The sequence below is a fragment of the Parambassis ranga genome, chromosome 22 (assembly GCF_900634625.1).
Source record: "Parambassis ranga chromosome 22, fParRan2.1, whole genome shotgun sequence".
NCBI classification, from domain to species: Eukaryota; Metazoa; Chordata; class Actinopteri; family Ambassidae; genus Parambassis; species Parambassis ranga.
The window spans coordinates 14210389-14228845 of record NC_041042.1 but is presented as its reverse complement, the minus strand read 5'-3'; the positions used below and the strand labels follow the sequence as shown (position 1 = coordinate 14228845).

The following is an 18457-nucleotide window of genomic DNA, read 5'->3' as shown; positions in this document are numbered from 1 at the left end:
TCAAAAAAAAATGCAAATTAAAGCCAGATTTTAAAAGGAAGGAGGATCTGTGTCAGTAAGGAGTGCTGATGGGATAGCAAAATGTATCATCTGCCTCCAGCACACATGCTTTTAAATTTATGTGGACACATAAATATAAAACCTTTCTGGAGACACTTCAAATCATTTTGAAATCTGCTCAATGTTTAAGCTTATGCTGTTTAAGTGCCTCACTGACACCACACCTAACTTCTTAGGTATGCAAGGCGCAGTGTTTTCTTACATAACCCCGCAGACGTCTGATCCGTGTGCCCTAGTTTTGATGCAGACTTTGAGAAGCTGTGCTATACATACACACACACACACAAAAGAAATACACACTGCATCACGGCGTATTATACACCATGATCTAAAAACTTTTCCCAGGGCCGTAACCATGGAAACAGAGGCCGTCTGGTGCAGCACCACTGGAAGAAAAACCCCCTTTTTATTCTGTCAAGGTAATCACAGGCTATTAGCACAGGTAGTGGCAAACATCTCCATCTGTGGGGAAACACACACAGGTCCAGGAGAGCTCCAAGGGTTCTGATTTGATGGCTGCTTTCTCTTTACTGAAATGCACTCGCTGGGAATTACGCAGTGGAGGCCCCCTTTTTTATTCTTTGCTCTGTCTCATCTCTGAGGCTGTTGACTAACACAACTGTTTTACACTTCTTCATTTCTGCCCTTGCCTGCAGTGTTTTCACTCCCAAGGCATTCTTTTTTTTATCTCGTTGCCTCCCCACATGCCTTTCATGCCCTCCCCTTTGTCTCCCGCACCACTCTCCCCTCTCTTTTTCTTTTTCCCCATCACTGTGGTAATACAAAATGTATGAGAAAAAACCTCACAGCTTATCACAACCTCACTGGCGATGAACCAGGCAGTCATAGTCTGTCACATCCAGCTCCCTCGATGGAACACACACACACACAGATGGACACAGCCAAGGATTTCTGCTGCAGTGTGTGTGTCATGCACTGAACACCCCAAGCTCCCAATGATACCCTTAAATATCCTGCATCTTAATCTTAACAGAGGAACTTTGTTCTACTTCATCTCTCTGGAGGCCCAGTGATGAATGTGTCCTGTCGACTGTTGCAGTGCGCTTGTTTCTGGTCTCATCAGCTCCGGCTGTAATGAGAACAAGCTTCCGAAGAACCCCAGCTTTGAATAATGATGTCCTGATAAGTTCATCAACAGCCAACACTCAGAACAGATACAATGAAATGAAATTGATAGGGCTAAATTTAGTTTATTTAGTGTCCACATTAGTAAAGAGTGGATTTAGGTGTTCATTTATTTAATCAGTGTGTGGCACATAACAGCTAACAGTAGATTCTACTGCATTTGCATGAGATGTGTGTGAAAGAAATTCATATATAATAAAAATATAAAAAGCAAAACCCAAGTTTTGAGCACTCAAGGTCAACTTTTCCCTCACCATACATAATTAATTTCTTCTGGAGCAAAACAGAAAGTACAGCATCATTTTTGACTCAAACGTGCACATGAATTCATCAAAAGCCCTCTCTCCACCTACCCTTCTTCCTCTACTTCCTCCCTGCTGTCAGCTCATCCCTGCTTCTCTCAGAACATTCTTATCACAGCAAGTCACCAGCCCATCTTTGGAGGCTGTGGCTTTTGAGTCAGGACATGATGAACCTGCTTGCAAAACCTGCGGAGCAGTCGATGGGATTTAAACAGTGCCCAAAATAACTGGGTCTGATGTACTCTTATTCTCGGTAACCATGGAAACACTAGATATTCCTCCTCATCTGTGGACAAACTGCCTAAAGCAGATGCATAGGAAGGAAGGAAGGAAGGAAGGAAGGAAGGAAGGACTAACAGGAAGAAGGAAGGAATGAAGCTCAAGGGGCAAGCTAATTACCAAAGGCTTAACTTTTTCTATTAGTGCTCCATTTGTCCATGTTGGCCAGCTTTTCCAAAGCAATTATTTGTTTTGTTAAGTAAATAAAGCAGCACATTTTGAAGCTTTGGCAAGTCAGATGATTACAGCAATGTATGCAATAACAAAGTAACATCCACATGGATGCTGAGAGTTTCCAAACAGAACATTGCCCAGAGCATCCAACTGTCAAAGTGCATTTCTTCCTTTCCATAGTGACCCCCACTGACATCCCTTACCTAGGTAAACACATAAACCCACAATGATTCATCAGGTCAGACCACCTTCTGTCCTTGCTTCATGGTCCAGCTCCTGTGTCCATCACAGATGTTCTTGACAGCATAGTTTTTGCATATTCATATTCTCACACACTCATTTGGTTATATAGCTAATATTTGCTTCCTATCCATGCTGGATTTGGTCTAATTATGGACCACTGTGCGTCTCCCTGTGCCCCAGTGGATGTATTTGCCTCCCTTGCTAACAGCATTGCAGCAGCAGCAGCAGCCTGGAGGCGTCTTATTAAACAGTAACCTAACAACAGTCGACCCAGCTACATTTCACAAAGGTTAATACAGCTCAAAACAGAGCACACACACACAAGTGTTAGGGCAGCAAAATGTCAAAGCAATTACTGTCAGGTTGGAAGAAGAAGAAAAGAGTGAGAGCAACTGAGAAACTCCAGAGCTCCTTCTGAGTCAGCCTCCTAGTCTTAATTCAATCTTTTAATTCTCATTACTTCAAATTAAATCACACCACCCAAAGTATGTGGACAGAAACCCATATGTGGCACCTCTTTGTTGTAAAGACCATAAGTTGAAAATCAGACTGTTTCTCTTACTATTAGTGTATTGTGCTGACTAGTTAAGTTTTACACAAGTAGTTTCTTTATAGATCAATGCAGACCTCACTTTAAAGAGCAGGAGTGTTGTAAAGTTGGAGCTGGAAACAGCTCTGCCACACCAAGTCTATCAGTGTCAGTATATGCGGTGGCACAGTGACATTTCCTTTAATTGGAAATAAAGCACCTGCTGAAACAAAGTAAATCAAATCAATGACTCTTTTCTCAGATGAAATGTCAGCATTTTACTCACGGTTTGAAACAGGTCTCAAGAAATCTAGTTTAGTGTGGGTGCAAACATAATGTGCAAAAGTTTCTACAGAGGAAGTACACACTGATGAATATCTGCGCAAAAATACCTACAAAATGATCATTTCTTCAAGTTTTAATATCATAAATGTCACTAAATCAAAAGATTTGTGCACCAAATGATCTTATAGGACCTTGTAGTCCTAAATGAAAATGGTCATAAACAGGGAAATCAGAAGAAGACGTGTTTAATCAATGGTACAATTTCATTTCTCACCACAGGCAGGATGATAGATATCAATGATCAGGGGTACAATGAAAATCACGCATGCTCAGACGTTGTGATTTGTTCCCCTCCCTCCTTTCTCTCTGTCTCTCTGTCTCTCTCTCTCTCTCTGTCTCGCTCAGGCTGAGGGGGAGCATCTGTAACACTGCTCAGAGAGTGATGGAAGGGCAGCAGGTTGCCATAAAACACGCATTTCCCCCTCGCAGAGTGGAGTGAGGTGACCGCAGGTGCCCGGCTGTGGCGCGCCAGCACTGTGCCCTTGAGAAGAGTCCGGACTGCCGCAGGAGCAGAGGGGAAGGAGAGGGGAGGAGGAAGCAGACGAACAAATGGCAAAGAAGAGGTGTCGGAGTGTTTGGAGACGCTCGGGTGACTGACAGAGGTGAAACGAGAGAGAAGTTGAATCCAGCAGGAGCTGGTTTGCGGGAAAGCAGGTGAGTTCAGGCGTGGGGAGGGTCGTTTCTGACCAGATAAGGTGTGAGATGTATACCATTAACAACCAGCTATACCAATTCGATGATTTATTGATCGTGGCACATTATTGGCCATTATAACGAAATCACCGTAAGGTCACTTATCGTGGATCCGTCTGAGGACTCATTGATTGAGCTGCCGTGTGCCAACCGAGCGCAGGCAGAGTGTGTGAACGAGAGCGCGCTTCGCCCCATTCAAGAATTCGTCATGGGTCACGGGTCGGGTTTTCAGTGCAGACATCGCACATACAGTTGCCGTGTGCCGGGCGGGAATCGAACCATCAACCGTGAAGGTGGTGCGCAGCGCAGTCATGGAGCAACCTTGTGTTTTATTGTGAAAACGACCATTTAATTGATTGTGAATTGCAGTGCGTCTCGCTGTGATTATGTGCTATGTGTGTGTGTGTGTGCACGAGCATGTGTGTTTTCAAGCCTTTGGCGTCACAGGGGCGCATCGCCGAGAAAACTAGACTACCACAGACTCACCTTTATTTACTCACTGTTATTTTCACAGCAGTATTCAATAAGCTTTAAGCAAACGTCTACCTCCGTAAAAACATATTATACACATCATCAGTCATACTTTCAGTCTAATCAATTATTAATAGTGTAGGAGTACAATCCATTAAATGATTGATCCATTAAAAGTCCATATGACATTTTATGAGAGAATATCAAACTCTGAGGATGTTTGGTGAATTAAAAAAGGAATAAAACAAGATGGATGGATGGTTTTTATGAGTATGATTTCATCACAATGTGCAGGCGGTGTAGTGGCTCACTTTTAGGGTTGTGTAAGGCGTGAAGCTTTTGAGAGTAAGCAGCAGCAGCAGCAGCATTGCAGAGGCAGGCTGCATCATCCAGCACAGTTCATCTCACAGACCGAGAGCGGTCGAACGTTCTGATCTCTTATTGCTCTTTGTTTGTTCACAGAGAAGCTGATCAGGTTTCAGATAACCTCTAGTGAGAAAAAAATGGTGAGATCTTCTCAAATGACACACCAGAACACGCCTGTGGCTTTTCATGCTGCAAATGGGTGAAATCAGTCCAGACACATGCCTCTTCATTTTAGATGAGTTACTGCAGGCAGCACAAGTTCCTCAAAACCATCTTATCAGAAAAGGTATTTTTAACAGCTCTCATATTAAATAATTTATGAGCACTTGCCATTAAACTGAGAGACATGCACGGCTAAAAACAGCGCTCACACTGTGGCAGCCCTTCTAGCTGTATTTATGATGGACCATTTACACTAATATGTGGGAATTCTCTAGATCTCCAGAGAGAGGAAAGGCCACACAGTCTGTCAGCAAATCAAAGGGACTGCACCATTAATGATGTGAGCAGCAGCAGTAAGATGTAAGAGCCTTATCCTTAAACTGAACAAGAAAAGCCGTTTTTACAACCACATATGATGTTTGTAATGCATTTCAGGGTCTGTTAGTCTGCAGAACGTCTTGATTTTTTTATCAATAAGTTTTACAGAAACTTCATCTTACTGCTATCAATATATTTGTCCAAAAAGACACCAAAGCAGGATTAGGAAAAGATCATAATTTGGGCTAAAACAAACTGTTTCTTAACATTTAACATGCTACAAATCATAGATCTCTATGAATACCATCAACACAAGTCCCCACCTTGTCTAGGATTTTACATGACACCACAGGAGTCTGCGTAGATATGTATATATATGCCTGGCTTTATTAACAAGTCAAATTTTACTGGAATTATGACATAAGTGCCGGGAAATAATAGTGAGTTGTTTGCTTTGTATGATTTTGCAGCAATAAACATGATGTCATATGAAAGTGCCGCTCCATTCCCAGATAGAGCTGTAAAGGGTTTTTACAACCTGAAATGCAGCAGTGTGCCCGTACAGCCCCTGCATGGTCATATTGTTCTGCCGCAGAGAGCCATACATCAGTTGTAAGTTAGTCATCCATGAAGCATGCAGGACCTAGAAGAGAAAAGTCGAAGAGAGAAAGGGTGAGAGGGTGAGAAAGAGAGAGAGAGAGGGAGATTAAAGCAGCAGGGGAGGAAGGGGAGGGGTGAGATTCATATGCCGTTATTTTGATGTAAATATCAGTATCAAAAATTATGTTTTCATAAACTGACAATTAGAGATAGAGCACTGGCAAGAGAGAGGGAAGAAAAAGTCATTAGAGAGGAAGATGGGAGACAAATGAGGCAGGAAGCACTGGGTTATGTAACTGTCATTGCCAACTATCTCTAAGCCCCTGTGAAGGTCATCTTATCCAAGAAGAGTAAAAGATGCGATAAGGACATTTGTGTGTTTAACTCAGCTAATATGGACTTAATGTGCAGTCTCATTACACTGAAAAAAAAAATGTAATTCACATGGGTAAAGCTTGCGTATATTCGCTGGCAAACACTCAGGGCACCGGGGAAGATGTGAGTCACTGCTATTATTATCTCGGATATTAAAGATATATGAGATATCAAGCAGAATCAGAGTGCGCGAGACAGAGTGAAGGGAGAGAACGGAGAGCGTGTGTAAACTACAGAATGTATGTGGTTCTAAAGGTGTTTTGTTGTCCTCCCAGGTGCACGTCTTCTCTGAAGTGTTAAAATGGAGTCCACTCATCTCCTGGGTGGCTCGAAGAAAAGAGTGAAGATCCACCCTCACACCGTCACAGCCAAATATGCAACGCACACACCCTATTCCCCCCAGCCCGGAGTGCACACTCACTTCCCTCAACCTGGAGATGACGGCTACGATGACGCTCCATCCTTTGAGGACTTTGGCTCCTTCCTGGAGGAGACGTCAGACAAAAAACAGCTGACTGACAGCAGGAAGTGGCCGCTGACTCTGTTTGGCTCCAAAGACAAGGACACATCCCATAAACCTCAAGCTGCCAGGGGAGGGGAGGAGAGCGAGGGGGGTAGCAAAGCAGCAAAGGGTTCTGGGAAAGGTGTGGGGGAACAGCTGGCCAGTTTTGGTGAGGCGTCTGTGTCTGCATCTCGACTCACTTGGGTAGGGCTGCTCGGGGCGGCCCTGGCACATGGCTGTTTGATTGTTCTGACCCGCCTGGCCTCTGAACGCTTCAGTCTAGGCCCCCTGTTTCTGCTCTTGGCTCGATCCATTGTGCAGCTCTTGTCAGTGGCTGTACCACTCCACAAAGGAGAAAACCCATTTGGACCAGAGGGTTATCGACTGCGTCTGATCTGTTACGGCCTCGCCTACTCCCTTTCCCTTTGTTGCGCTTATGCTTCTCTAACCTTTGCATCGCCTGGAAATGCCACAGCAACATGGCGCTTGGCAACCACAGCTCTTTCAGCGACCCTTGCCTTCCTGCTTCTGGAGGAGAGGCTGGGATTGGCTGATGGGATCACCATCACGGCAGGCCTGTGTGGTTTGGGGCTTGTGTTGCTTCCTGCAGCAGATGAGAGTAATTCAGATTCACCAACTGACCCAGTTGTGTTCTGGAGGGGAGCGTTTGGTTGGTCTCTTTCGGCTCTTGCTGGACTGTGGATGGCCCTGGCATTGGTCGGGTATCGGTCCCTCAAGGAAAAAGTGGGTGTTGGCACCGCTTTGTTCACAGTAAGCTGGACAGGCTGTCTGCTTGCCCCGGCCTCTTTGGCCCTGCTTCAGGAGGGTTGGTCCTGGCCGATGAGCGCTTCAGCTTGGGGCCTAGTCCTGGGTCTTGTTGCCTGCTCAGTCGCAGCCTTCCTAGGTATGACGCACGCCCTCACCCGACTCCACCCGGCTCTGGTCTCTGCTTCTCAAAGCTTGGAGGTACCGGTTGCCATACTCCTGCATCTGGCTGTGCTGCCATTGGCTCCCACTGCACCCGAGGTCGTGGGGAATGTGATGATCGTGCTGAGCGTTGGTTGGCTCGTGGCAATGAAGTTGTCCCCCTCTTTAGGGGCTGCACGGCGCCAGAGGGAAGAGTATGAGGAGATTCTGGACTCACCCATCAAATAGACACCCCCTCTGTCCTTCTCCTCACTCCCTCCCTCATTGTTTCCAGTGTAAATAAGAGACTACTATATGTTTATTGGAGCGTTATCTATTTTGTATTGTGCTCTTTGCTTTTGGGAAAGTGCCAATATTGTGTTGTCTGTTACAGTGACGTGATGTGATATTAAAATATCTCTCATGAACAAATTGCATTCCTCATGAGTGACCATGAATGTATACAGGCTGTATTTCTCTTTTTAGGAGCCTGCTGAGATTTGGCCAAGGATTGATGCCATCTATTTGGCTGTTGGCTGCCGCTGGTGAGGCAAGCGAGTGACGCTAGAAGCGGAAGATAAATGGAGGAAGAGCGAGAGAGCAGATGATAGGATTGGCATACAGATAAGAAGCAGGGCAGGAAGGAGAATGATGGCAGAAGACAAAACAGACATGAAAGAGAAGGAGCGGAACGAAAGGAAGTCAGGGCAGAAAGTGAGGCTAATGGTTTCTGATTACTGTGCTGTGTCTGGCCAGCTGGCTGATAAACCAGTGCTTTGTGCATGGGGAACAGTCATTACATCTAATAACAACGGGCCAGACACGTAAGCACATGGTCACTACTTTTCGGAGTGTCTCTACTTCGATTGTGCTCACCATTAATAACCTCTTACTTTCCTCTTTGCTCTTTCCTCCATGCTAATGAATGAACAACACACAAAAGACCATCCATTCACACTTATCCACCGATGAACACTTTTCATAAAAAAGTGCCTCTGCATTGCGTGTCTAATGAGCATGTGTGGTGTGTTTTGGTGTGCATGTTGGGGAACATGGTGAAACAGGTAAGTCTGGAGATGCTACCGCTTGCTTTTCCACATCTTATTAAAACCCCCACATCCATCTGCAGATTTATAAAGAAAGGCACATGCACACACACACAGACACGAGCCTGGGCACAAGTTGTAAGTGTTTCATCAGTGAAAAATGTTTCTGTGATGTCAGTGCTCTGACCTAATTAAAAGCACACATATATATATATGTACTGAATTTGGTGCAGGGACGTAATACGTGCAATTTCATATCATCATATCCTGCAGAAACACAACAAGTTACTGCTACAACAGTGATGAGAAGCACCTAGAAATCAGCAGAGGGACACCACACATGAGATGGGCTGGTCAGACACAGCAAGACAAGATAATGCAGCTTATGCAGGGGATCATTATGCAGGCTGGTTGTTGGATGATTTTCTACGATAGACAACACAAACTTGCTTAATGTTCATGTGCAAATGTCATGACTCATGCTACTCCTTTCTTTTACATCCAACTGAGAGCTGACAAGATGCTACTCCGACACAACCCCATGTAATGTTATCTGTGACAGTATGGTTTACCGCTACCCAGTTAAATCAGTCTTTATCTCTACAGCTTCTAATTCTTGTTTTTAAACCTTTTTTTTCCCCAATCGACCACCTCATCATGTGTCTCACTTTCTACCCAATTTCCCCTCCTGCTCAAATAAAAATCAACTAAACAAAAGTATGAAGCATTAAAAAAAGGAATGAAGAGATGATCTGGAACAAAAAACATCAAACAGAAACTATAAAAAATTTAGAGGAGAGTGCCTCCAGCAACAACAGCCCCTCTTTGTGGTTTTTTATAATGAGTGTGCATGTGTGTGCATTAGCGTGAAGGAGACGGCGGCAGTATAAAGCAGTCCTGGCAAAGGCTTCATACTATAAACACTCTGAGCATAACAAGTCGTGGCCTCTTTGCATTCAGACACTATTAAAGAAGCTAATGAGTGGCAGGGAGCAGCCCAGAATTAAACCTCACAGACACACCTTTTTTGTGGTTGTAGGTCTTTGCAGACATCACCACAACAACATAAACATCAGGGCAGTGGTGTAAACTCTGGCACGAGGCGGAAAGGAGGAAGCCAAACTCAAACAAATGAAAGTGTCACATACAGACATTTAAGTGTGTGGGAGGAGGGAGGAAACCTTTCCATGAGGCTAATTCAGTTGTTTAATTCATTTTTATTCATTACAGCAAACCCACAACATTTATGGTACATTTAAGTTCATTGCCGTCAGCCAAGTCTTAAGATTACTTATATATATATATAAAAAGGAAACATTAAAAAAAGGAATATGTGCAAAATCATTTAAAGGGGAGTTTCAGTTTTTTTTTCTTTCTTTTGGGCAATTCATGTGTCTCCTCTGTCCTTCCTCAGTGTTCCTGTCTGCTCTATCACTTTGCTCAGCTGAAGGTGAATCCTCTGCAGCTCTGTTGCTATGGCAACGAGAGCCCTTTCCAATGTGGCCATGTCCACCGATGATGTAACTTCCTGCTCCTTCAGGTCAGATGAAAATGGCTTCATTCCCGAACCTCCAGGTCTCTGTGTTGGCTGGTGTCCGATCTTGGCGTCTGCCGGTCCTGATGGTGCCACCATTTCCTCCACTCGCTTCAATCGGGCGTTTTCCTCGTGTCTGCTGCGCAACAGCATCTGCAAGGTGGCGTTTAACCTCCTCTCCCTCTCCTCTTCTTCCTCTCGGAGGTCCATCAAGCCCATCTGCAGCCTGAGACTCGCCTCTTCAGCTTGTGCCCTGCATACTGACTCCAGGCTGGGTACACACTGCTGGCACGTTCTCTTCGCCAGCTTCTCCAGCTGGGCCTTTAGAGCACTCATTCCTCCACAGCACTGCTCCACAGATTCCAGCAACATGTTCTGCCTCATGTGGGAGTCTTCTAGATTGATGAAAAGCTTGTCCCATCTGGAGAAATCTGCTTGGCAGGGAATTGTTGGAGACTCGCCTGGTGACGATAACAGGAATGGGTCCATCAGTTACACAGGAATGCAACCGTTACACAGTCATACTGGGCACACATTACCAGACCATACTATTTAATGTAACATCATGTGACAATATAGTCTACTCTCTAATTCCTACTGCTATTTGGAGGTATCCATAACATAACCAGGACAAGAGTCTTTGAGACATGTGTCCAATGATTATATTTCCTGGCTGCCCATAGGGCTTTTTTCAAGTGCCAGTAGAAACCAATAGATATATTTATTGATATCTGACTCAAACAATAAAGCTGTACGTGCCAAATAGGAAATAGGAAAATATTAAGTAAAATGCCAAAAAAAGACAAACAATGCAACTTCTGATCACGAAAGATAGTGTCATCTGCGTAAAAATGTACTTTACAGTGCAGATTGTTAAACGTTATTGGAATGGACGTGGATCAAGAATGAAGTACTGCTGAACAACCTTGCTTTGCTGTCCAAAATAAATAACTCAACTTGATGCAAATTTTAAAATTAAAATGAACAAAATGACAAAAACTTTTAAAATGCTCCATCTATTCAAACAAACAGAAAACAGAGGACCGAACAAACAAAAAGAACTCACCCTCCTGCAGGTCCTGAGAGATTTCATTGTCAAAGTTCTCTTCATAGTCAACCTCGTTCATACACAGAGATGAACAAAGAGTGCTCAGCACGCACAGCACACGCCAGATCGTCAATGCACACATGATGCTTTGCTTCCTTTTGTAGAGCTGTTCTCACTAAGGTAACTGTTGCTCACTTATAAACCCAGCAAAGAGGGAAGAAGGAGGGGAAAGCGAGCTGAGGAGGGTGGGGCAGAGCTCTTTTTGGGGGGTTGGGGGGGTTACTGTGGGTGAGTAACACTTTGATGGAGGTAATATGTCAAAAATCAAAGTGGCTGTGAAATGTGGGCATTAAGGGGAAAGACAGGGAGTTATAACAGAGCTGGGGTGAGGGAAACAGAAGTCAAAACAAAGATTTAGTGTTTGTTTCACCTAAAAAGTCTAGACTAATATTTGAAAGTTAACATGTCTCCTGCAGCCTTACTTCCTTTAGTGACTGAAGATAGTTTTACTGATGAGTCAGATTCCCTCCTTGTGCTGTGAATCAGCACCAAATCCCTTAACATACAAAAATTGCAACACTGCAGAGTCAGGATCATATTTTTTAGGTCGCCATGAGTATATTTCCAACACGTGAAATTGCATTTTGTTGCTAAGCAATACTGTCAAGCTCTCATGGTACTTTGTTACCTGTTGACGAAGACACTGTGTTCTCATTGAGGCTTCACAGCCCACAGACAGAGGGCTCTGTGATCAACAGGTGATGGGGTTAAGCAGCAGAAGTGGGACATGGCAATGTCAAAGGAAAAACCCTGGCCTCTCTCCCTGCAGACCTCCAGACAGAGCCCGAACTGCACATGTCAGCACGTCTGGCGGACGTGTTGTCTAAAATTCTGACAAGCTATAATTATAGGAGTGGGAGTACCTGCAGTGAGGCTGGCTGATTTATCTCAGGAAAACACAATACCTGCAGGAAGCGCCAGGAAGAGAGAGGACAGGTAGAGACAGACAAATGTTGTATATTGGGGCCAGGATGTGCAGAAGTTGGCATGAGTGTGTACTTTTCCTTTGTCACAAAGGCAATAAATTCATGATTTAGAATTTGCAGGTGCGACAAAATTTGTTCAACTTGCTGTTTTGCTGCTCATTTGTCCTTATTCGTCCCCTCTGAAACATTTCCACTTCCTCCACTCGCATGTATAGGTCATCTTTCTATTTAGGCCACAGAGGAGTCACATTTATCTGCAGCCGCCAGACGCTGTTTACCACCCCCACCTGCACACCACACCTACACTCTAGCTGTCACACAAAACACTCCCAGCTGGCCATGAGGGGGAAGAGTGATGAGAGATGAAGGGAAGACAAAAAAAAAACATGAGAGGAAAAATGGAAGGCAAAGAGAGAAGCGCTGGATTTTAGAATGCATCTAATTTTACTCAGACCAGAGGGAATTAGTAAAAAAAAAAAAACTTATTTTCCAACAAGGGATGCAGAGAGAAATGGGGACAATGGGTGTTGTCAGCAGCACTTAGAGCAGATGTAAAACAACAACAGGACCTCACTGATGAACAGACCACATAGCAGTCAGCACAGACCAGTTTATGAGAATGGTGTGGTGTTTTTGGGTGTATCCCATTGTTTGTCCCCAAATGTGTTGGACAAGGAGGCGAAAAAACTATGGAGATATTATTAAAATACAGCACAAAAATCACACAATTTTAACACAGTAACACACCTAAATATTTTAACTCTTTTTTAAACTTACAACCTTCTATATTGTACATGTATTGGAGTACCTCAAGGCTCCAAACATGGCTCTCTTTAGTTTTTCTTTCTATGGGATGACATGTAACAAATACCAATGTCATTGACAATACATAGTTGTGGGCTAACATACAAAAGTATTGATTGATAATGAACTTGTTTCTCAAGTTAAATTACATTTTCTTCCTCTATCAAACAGGAGCTGTGATATCTGCTGACGGACATATTGGACCAGTGACAGAGTTCACAGGTTCATTTGCTTTATGAACGTAGAGGAAGAACACTTATGAATAACTAGTGACAGATCTAGGAGAAACTATTTTTGTCCATGAGTCACAGGAAAAAGTAGCAAGAATGAAACACTGTTTAATCAGTCTTTAGGTGGGTGTTGTACCTCCACCCCTCCTAAAATGCAGAACCATTTTAGATCTTTATGGTGTTATTGAACTGCAGGCCTCCCCGACTGTGCTCGGATCAATATGGCACGAGCTTCGCTTAATCGATCTGATTTGTTTGGATAGACACAGACAGGAAGCAGGGGACAGAATGCAGAAACACACACATACACACTTTGCTCAGTGATTTGCATGTGTTAAAAGTTTGTGGTACATGTTGGCACCAACAAAACCTCGTGATTGTGTTATGTGGTTAATACAAACAGTGGAGAAAGTCAAGCTTAACCACAAGATCTGCAGTGTCAGGTTGTGTTACCACAAAGTCTGGGAAGCATAATCAAGCCCTCAACATGAAAATAAATGTGTGTACCAATAAAATAAACACCTCGACTGGAGACAGAGCCTGTGCTTGATATTGGATTGACATGACATCACTGCTTGCATATTTATTTCCACATCTTCACATGAATTGCCAACCTTGCACTGACATCAGCTAAACGACCCACACACACATCTTTTTTACGTACAAGGACTAAAGCGCAGCGATTACATCAGCACGATCAACGATACATATAAAGTGCATATTTCCATCCCAAGAGTGGACCCGCATCACAGTAAAAGCAGGGCTGCCCCATGGTGAAGAAAATCAACAACATCTGGACATGGAAACTTCACCACTTTCACCTAACAGGGGAGAAAGGCTGTGTGTGTGCACGGGGGAAACACCCATGAGGAGGAAGCATAAAGGTCCCGTTCAACCTGTGTCACCTCCCTGTGACACATGAACAGTTTCATATGGAAAATGACCTCACCTTATAGAACATGAGTCAGGAGGAGGTGGCACATATACTTCTCTTCAAGGTGTCACAAGGTTCGGGCAAACTGTAAACACAGAGTGGGTCACATAAATCCATGTACTCACATACATGACTTGGCACATGTTAGATCTCTAAATGTAAAAATAAAGACTTCTTTAACAGGCTGAGAGAACAGAGAGCTACACAATGCAAACATGTAACGGTCAGCCAGCCTCCTTTTCCAGGGCCTGAAGCCGGGAAATGTTACACCTGCTGCCACATGTGGGGACTGACACTGTACAGACATCATTTTCATACCACATGAAGAATATATGAGCATCACTAAGGGCGGGAAATATTGTGGCACCAGATCATGTTTAGAAAAATGAGCACTTCACATCTTCCCTATGGGATTAATTAATACATTTAGCCATAACACACGCACTTTACGATGATTGTGTATCCAGCCGAAGCTGCAGAAACCAGCTCTATGGCTTTAGTCTCTGCTTGATGATGATGATTCCTGGAGATGTCCTCCATTAATGACGGGCAGCTGGTCGGTTCCATTGGCTGTCACAGTCTCAGTAGCGGCTGCATTCACTGCCTGTGAAGCTACCGTTGTTATTGCACCACTGGATATTGAAGCACTGGATGTCAGCTCCTGGGCATCTGTTGGGTTTGGTGCTTCAACCGCTTGATTTGCAGCCGGCGCTGCTGCCTGGCCATCAGTTAGAAAGCTGTAGTTGTTATTGTTGTTGTTATTTGTTTGGTTTGTTGAGGAATCTGTGGCGTTTTTGTCAGACTGGTGAATTGGTGAAGCTATTGTCCATGAGTCCTGGTTAAAGTCTGGAAGTTGGTGGACGACTACGGGCATCGGAGTGACCTGATTTAACCCAACAGGCTCATTAGCTACATGGTTGCTTGTTGACGGCTGGTTAACTGCGTTATTAAGCGCCGACTGCCAGTTATTGGAGCAGAGGACTGCTGGAATGCTGCAAGGAGAAACACAATCATAATATATAAAACATTCATACTCAAATCGTAAAATATTCTCAGTGGTCCTGTTTTCTATGTGAAACCAGATGTCCCGAGCTTCTTGCACAAACACATCTTTGTGGTGGATTTCTTGCTTATAGAAATTTTGCCAAATGAATCAGAACTTCAAATTAAAGCTATGAAGTGTCCAGATGTAGTTTAGATTTTAAAGATTTTTGGATTGTCATATTTTGTCATATTTAACATATGAATTTCACAAAAAGTGCCTGGCACTTTGACCATTTCAAGAAAATCTCTTGCCGTTCACAGCAATATATTTTTGAACCGTACTTGGCATTTGGTTTTAAAAGAGAGCATTACTTCATGTGAAAATCACATATTTTGAAATATTTCTTCAGCAGCACTACTTTATATTTATGGTACACCCAATTGAGAAAAAACAATGGATTATCAATATTAAAAATAAATAATAATAAAAACATCACACCTATACTAATGCGGTAAACTGTAATACATAATGCCATACTTCATATTTTAGTTTTTGTAAATGAGACTGCACACACCTGGCCAGCTGTTTCTGAAGCTCCTGAGCATGCTGGTTGCACTGAGCAAAGTAACAAGACTGAGCCTCCACAAAGTCGACCAGACTCTGCATGTGTTTGGTCTGAAAAAACACAAAAGGATGACAAAAAATTAATCACATTGTTTGAAAGTTAAAGTGACAGGCACTAGGTGTGTGTGTACCTGAGTGTTGCTGATTCCTTCCAGAACTCGTCTTGTTATTTCTGACTGTCGATCAAAAAGACTCTGACAGATCCTCAGCTCCATCTCTGCCTACACACACACACACATTTCCGATCATGCCTTTATATTAACAGAATATGATGGAACTCATTTGTATGTTAATAACTGTTCTATAACTGCTGACAGTCTCTCTGTGAAGCTGCATGAGGACAATTACAGAGCCGTGTGCTGTCAGAGATAAACTCACCTGAGCGATCTCCTGAGCCCAAATCTGTTTGAAGGAAAGGACAAAAGAGGACGAATGATCAAGTCAAAGACCAAATATCGAGCTGAATAGAACAGAATAGGGGTTAGTCCTTCACTGACCTTTAGCCACTTAACACGCAGGAAGCTGAACATGAATGAGACGTGAGACAAGTAGTCGTCATCCAGCGGGTTTGCATTTAGGCTCTGACAGAAAAAACATAAGAAAACATAAATGAGAAAGAACTTTACATACTGATTTGGTTTAGCGGTTTGTTGCATCAGTCATCAGTGTAACTCACTCCGGCCTCTCTCTCAGCCTCGTGTGCCTTCCTCAGCCTGGTCTTAGCTATGTCCAAGTCCAGACGTTTATTCACCAGCAGCTTCTGCTCATTCTGTGAATAATAAGAGCAAATATAAGATAAGAATACATTAAAAGTGTTTGTGTGTATTTCTGTGTGTGTTTTACCTGTATGGCTCTGTATTCCCCCTCTGTGAAACTCCGCAGAGGTGTGAGAAAGTGAATGTTAGTGCTTTGGACAAACTTCCTCTCTGCCTCTCCGAGCTGTTTCTGAGCCTCTCCGCACCTCACCAGGGCCATTCCTGAACACAAAACTTCATCAGCACATACTGAAAACAACATCTGTCAAAACACTAAAAAAAGAATACAAAATACATGCTCACCATAAGGGCTGTTTGACCCAATCTCCAGCCCGGCCTGGGTCATCTCATCTCCCAGTAGTTCGTGGGCACGAGGCCGAGGCGGGACGCTCCACTCCAGACGCTCATACAGCCGGTCCTCTAAACGTGCTCCTGTTTATCATATCAATAATAATTTTAATTTGTTCAGAAGGTACCACCAGGACAATAACATTTAATATTTAATGACTGACCTTTTAAGCTAAACATCACCCTCAAATAACAATAAATGTTGGGGTCTGAGAGATATTGTTCCTTCCAATATGAATAAATGCATTTGATGGAAGTACTAATCCATAACTAACACTGTTGTGACCCTTTCCAGTTCCAAACCTACAAGCCTAAAGAGACCTTCCTCTTAAATGAAGCTGATTCTCTGCAACACTTTATGTATCCATATAAAGGAATAGGGTTCTTTGGGGGCTCAATGTGGGGTCTGTGTCAATGTCTCCTGTGCAAAATGAGATGAAGTGTTTAATAATAAAAGCAGGGCATACACCCTCATGTTATTGGTATATTAGTGTTTTAGAGTCCCTCTGTTTTTGACACCATTTTTCTTCCTGTTAAAGTTACTAAAATAAAAATGTATTAGAGGTTATAAATCTTTGTGATAAATTAAAGGTTAATTGAGGAGTCAATTAGCTTCAACAGCAGCAGAGGAATAATAGGCCTAATTGATGAATCCAGAGGCTCTCACCAGGGCTGGGCTGCAGTAAAACCTCAGTCTGGGCTATTATCTGGTCCGTCCACGTCTTGGTGGCGTCTGCACGGGCTAGGAGCGCCTCCAGCCCGGGGTCGAACTCAGTCTTCTCGGCCTGGCCAAGACTCTCTCCTGCGTACTGGTGCAAAGACAAAGAAGAACATTGAGCTTAAGTTTATATAATAAATCGCCTGTTTTATGTATTAACTGGAATGTCTTTGTTTGTACCTGAACAGCGCGGTTGATGAACTGACCAGCGTCCACAGCCAGCCGCGTCAAATCCATGACAGCGTCCGCCAAGGTCGAGCGCTGTCTCCGGTGGAATCTTTAGAGTGTTACCGGCCCAACAGGACGGAGCAAACCTGGCCGCTATAAAAAGCCAAGCGGCCAACAACTACAACAACAGGCAGCTGACCTCGCCATAGCCTCACGGCTTTCCGCCCCTCTGTTAGCCAGATTACTGCCCGTTAACGCCGCGCAGCAGAGCGCATGAGGAGGGCGCAGGAGCGAGAGGCTGCGGGTCAAGGTTTAACCTCCTCCGGCCATTCTGAGCGCTTCCTCCGTTTTGATGCGGACTGTGATTAAATATTATTTTTTATCTCGCTAGTTTACAGTTTTACATCGGCTAGTCTTTCACAACACAAGCAGATAATCAGTGTTCTCATGTAATCTCTACCTCCTGGGGCTTTTAATTTGATGGGTGGCTTCGGTGTAACAACTTCCGGATTACTTAGAAAAAATATATCGATGTATTTCGCAGCTCAGAATCGTTTTGCTAACTTAATTCAGACACTAGTATGTGCTATAGATTTTCTTAAACATTAATACAATTTACAAATGTACTGACAGCAAAGATTATCCAAGACTTCCGGTCCGGATTATTCAAAATAAAAACATAATCTCCACAAATGTAGAAGTTTCCGCAGGTGATAAATGGATTGCAGCTGCACGGCTCCTTGCATGGCCGGCTATGGTTTTTCCTCGTAGGACCACACTAACCGAAAATCACATACACAGAACAA

The 18457-nt window shown here is 43.6% G+C and overlaps 3 protein-coding genes across 4 annotated transcripts; 1 reads left to right on the top strand and 2 right to left on the bottom strand.

Annotated features, from left to right (window-relative positions):
* The first annotated feature begins 3470 nt into the window (after positions 1-3470).
* slc35g2a (solute carrier family 35 member G2a) lies at positions 3471-7747 on the top strand. Its single transcript, XM_028395948.1, has 2 exons — positions 3471-3732; positions 6339-7747. The coding sequence occupies exon 2, from the start codon at positions 6365-6367 to the stop codon at positions 7718-7720; it is 1356 nt and encodes a 451-aa protein (XP_028251749.1). The 5' UTR covers positions 3471-3732; positions 6339-6364; the 3' UTR covers positions 7721-7747.
* Positions 7748-9791: 2044 nt separating this feature from the next.
* On the bottom strand, positions 9792-11255 carry LOC114427808 (uncharacterized). The gene is made up of 2 exons (XM_028396020.1): positions 11118-11255; positions 9792-10512 (listed from the first exon to the last, which is right to left on the bottom strand). Exons 1-2 carry the CDS (start codon positions 11239-11241, stop codon positions 9905-9907), a joined length of 732 nt encoding a protein of 243 aa, XP_028251821.1. The 5' UTR covers positions 11242-11255; the 3' UTR covers positions 9792-9904.
* A 2412-nt stretch (positions 11256-13667) lies between these two features.
* Positions 13668-18038, bottom strand: LOC114427486 (endophilin-B1-like). 2 transcript variants are annotated; one of them, XR_003669463.1, is made up of 11 exons: positions 17664-18038; positions 17433-17574; positions 16721-16849; positions 16506-16639; positions 16339-16431; positions 16160-16243; positions 16041-16064; positions 15794-15883; positions 15613-15713; positions 14499-15045; positions 13668-14138 (listed from the first exon to the last, which is right to left on the bottom strand). XR_003669463.1 is itself a non-coding variant. In XM_028395577.1 (10 exons), the coding sequence occupies exons 1-10, from the start codon at positions 17718-17720 to the stop codon at positions 14550-14552; spliced, it is 1350 nt and encodes a 449-aa protein (XP_028251378.1). In that variant the 5' UTR covers positions 17721-18038; the 3' UTR covers positions 13668-14549. The 2 variants fall into 2 exon arrangements, 1 of the variants encoding a protein (XP_028251378.1); XM_028395577.1 differs by having other exon boundaries at positions 13668-15045.
* Positions 18039-18457: the final 419 nt, after the last annotated feature.

Coding starts and splice junctions, on each gene's coding strand:
- slc35g2a (XM_028395948.1), top strand. CDS start 6,365: ATGGAGTCCACTCATCTCCTGGGTGGCTCGAAGAAAAGAGTGAAGATC.
- LOC114427808 (XM_028396020.1), bottom strand. CDS start 11,241: ATGTGTGCATTGACGATCTGGCGTGTGCTGTGCGTGCTGAGCACTCTT. Junction 10,513..11,117: donor CTCTCAGGACCTGCAGGAGG/GTGAGTTCTTTT, acceptor TATCGTCACCAG/GCGAGTCTCCAACAATTCCC.
- LOC114427486 (XM_028395577.1), bottom strand. CDS start 17,720: ATGGATTTGACGCGGCTGGCTGTGGACGCTGGTCAGTTCATCAACCGC. Junction 17,575..17,663: donor TCATCAACCGCGCTGTTCAG/GTACAAACAAAG, acceptor TCTTTGCACCAG/TACGCAGGAGAGAGTCTTGG. Junction 16,244..16,338: donor AGGCTGAGAGAGAGGCCGGA/GTGAGTTACACT, acceptor TTTTTCTGTCAG/AGCCTAAATGCAAACCCGCT.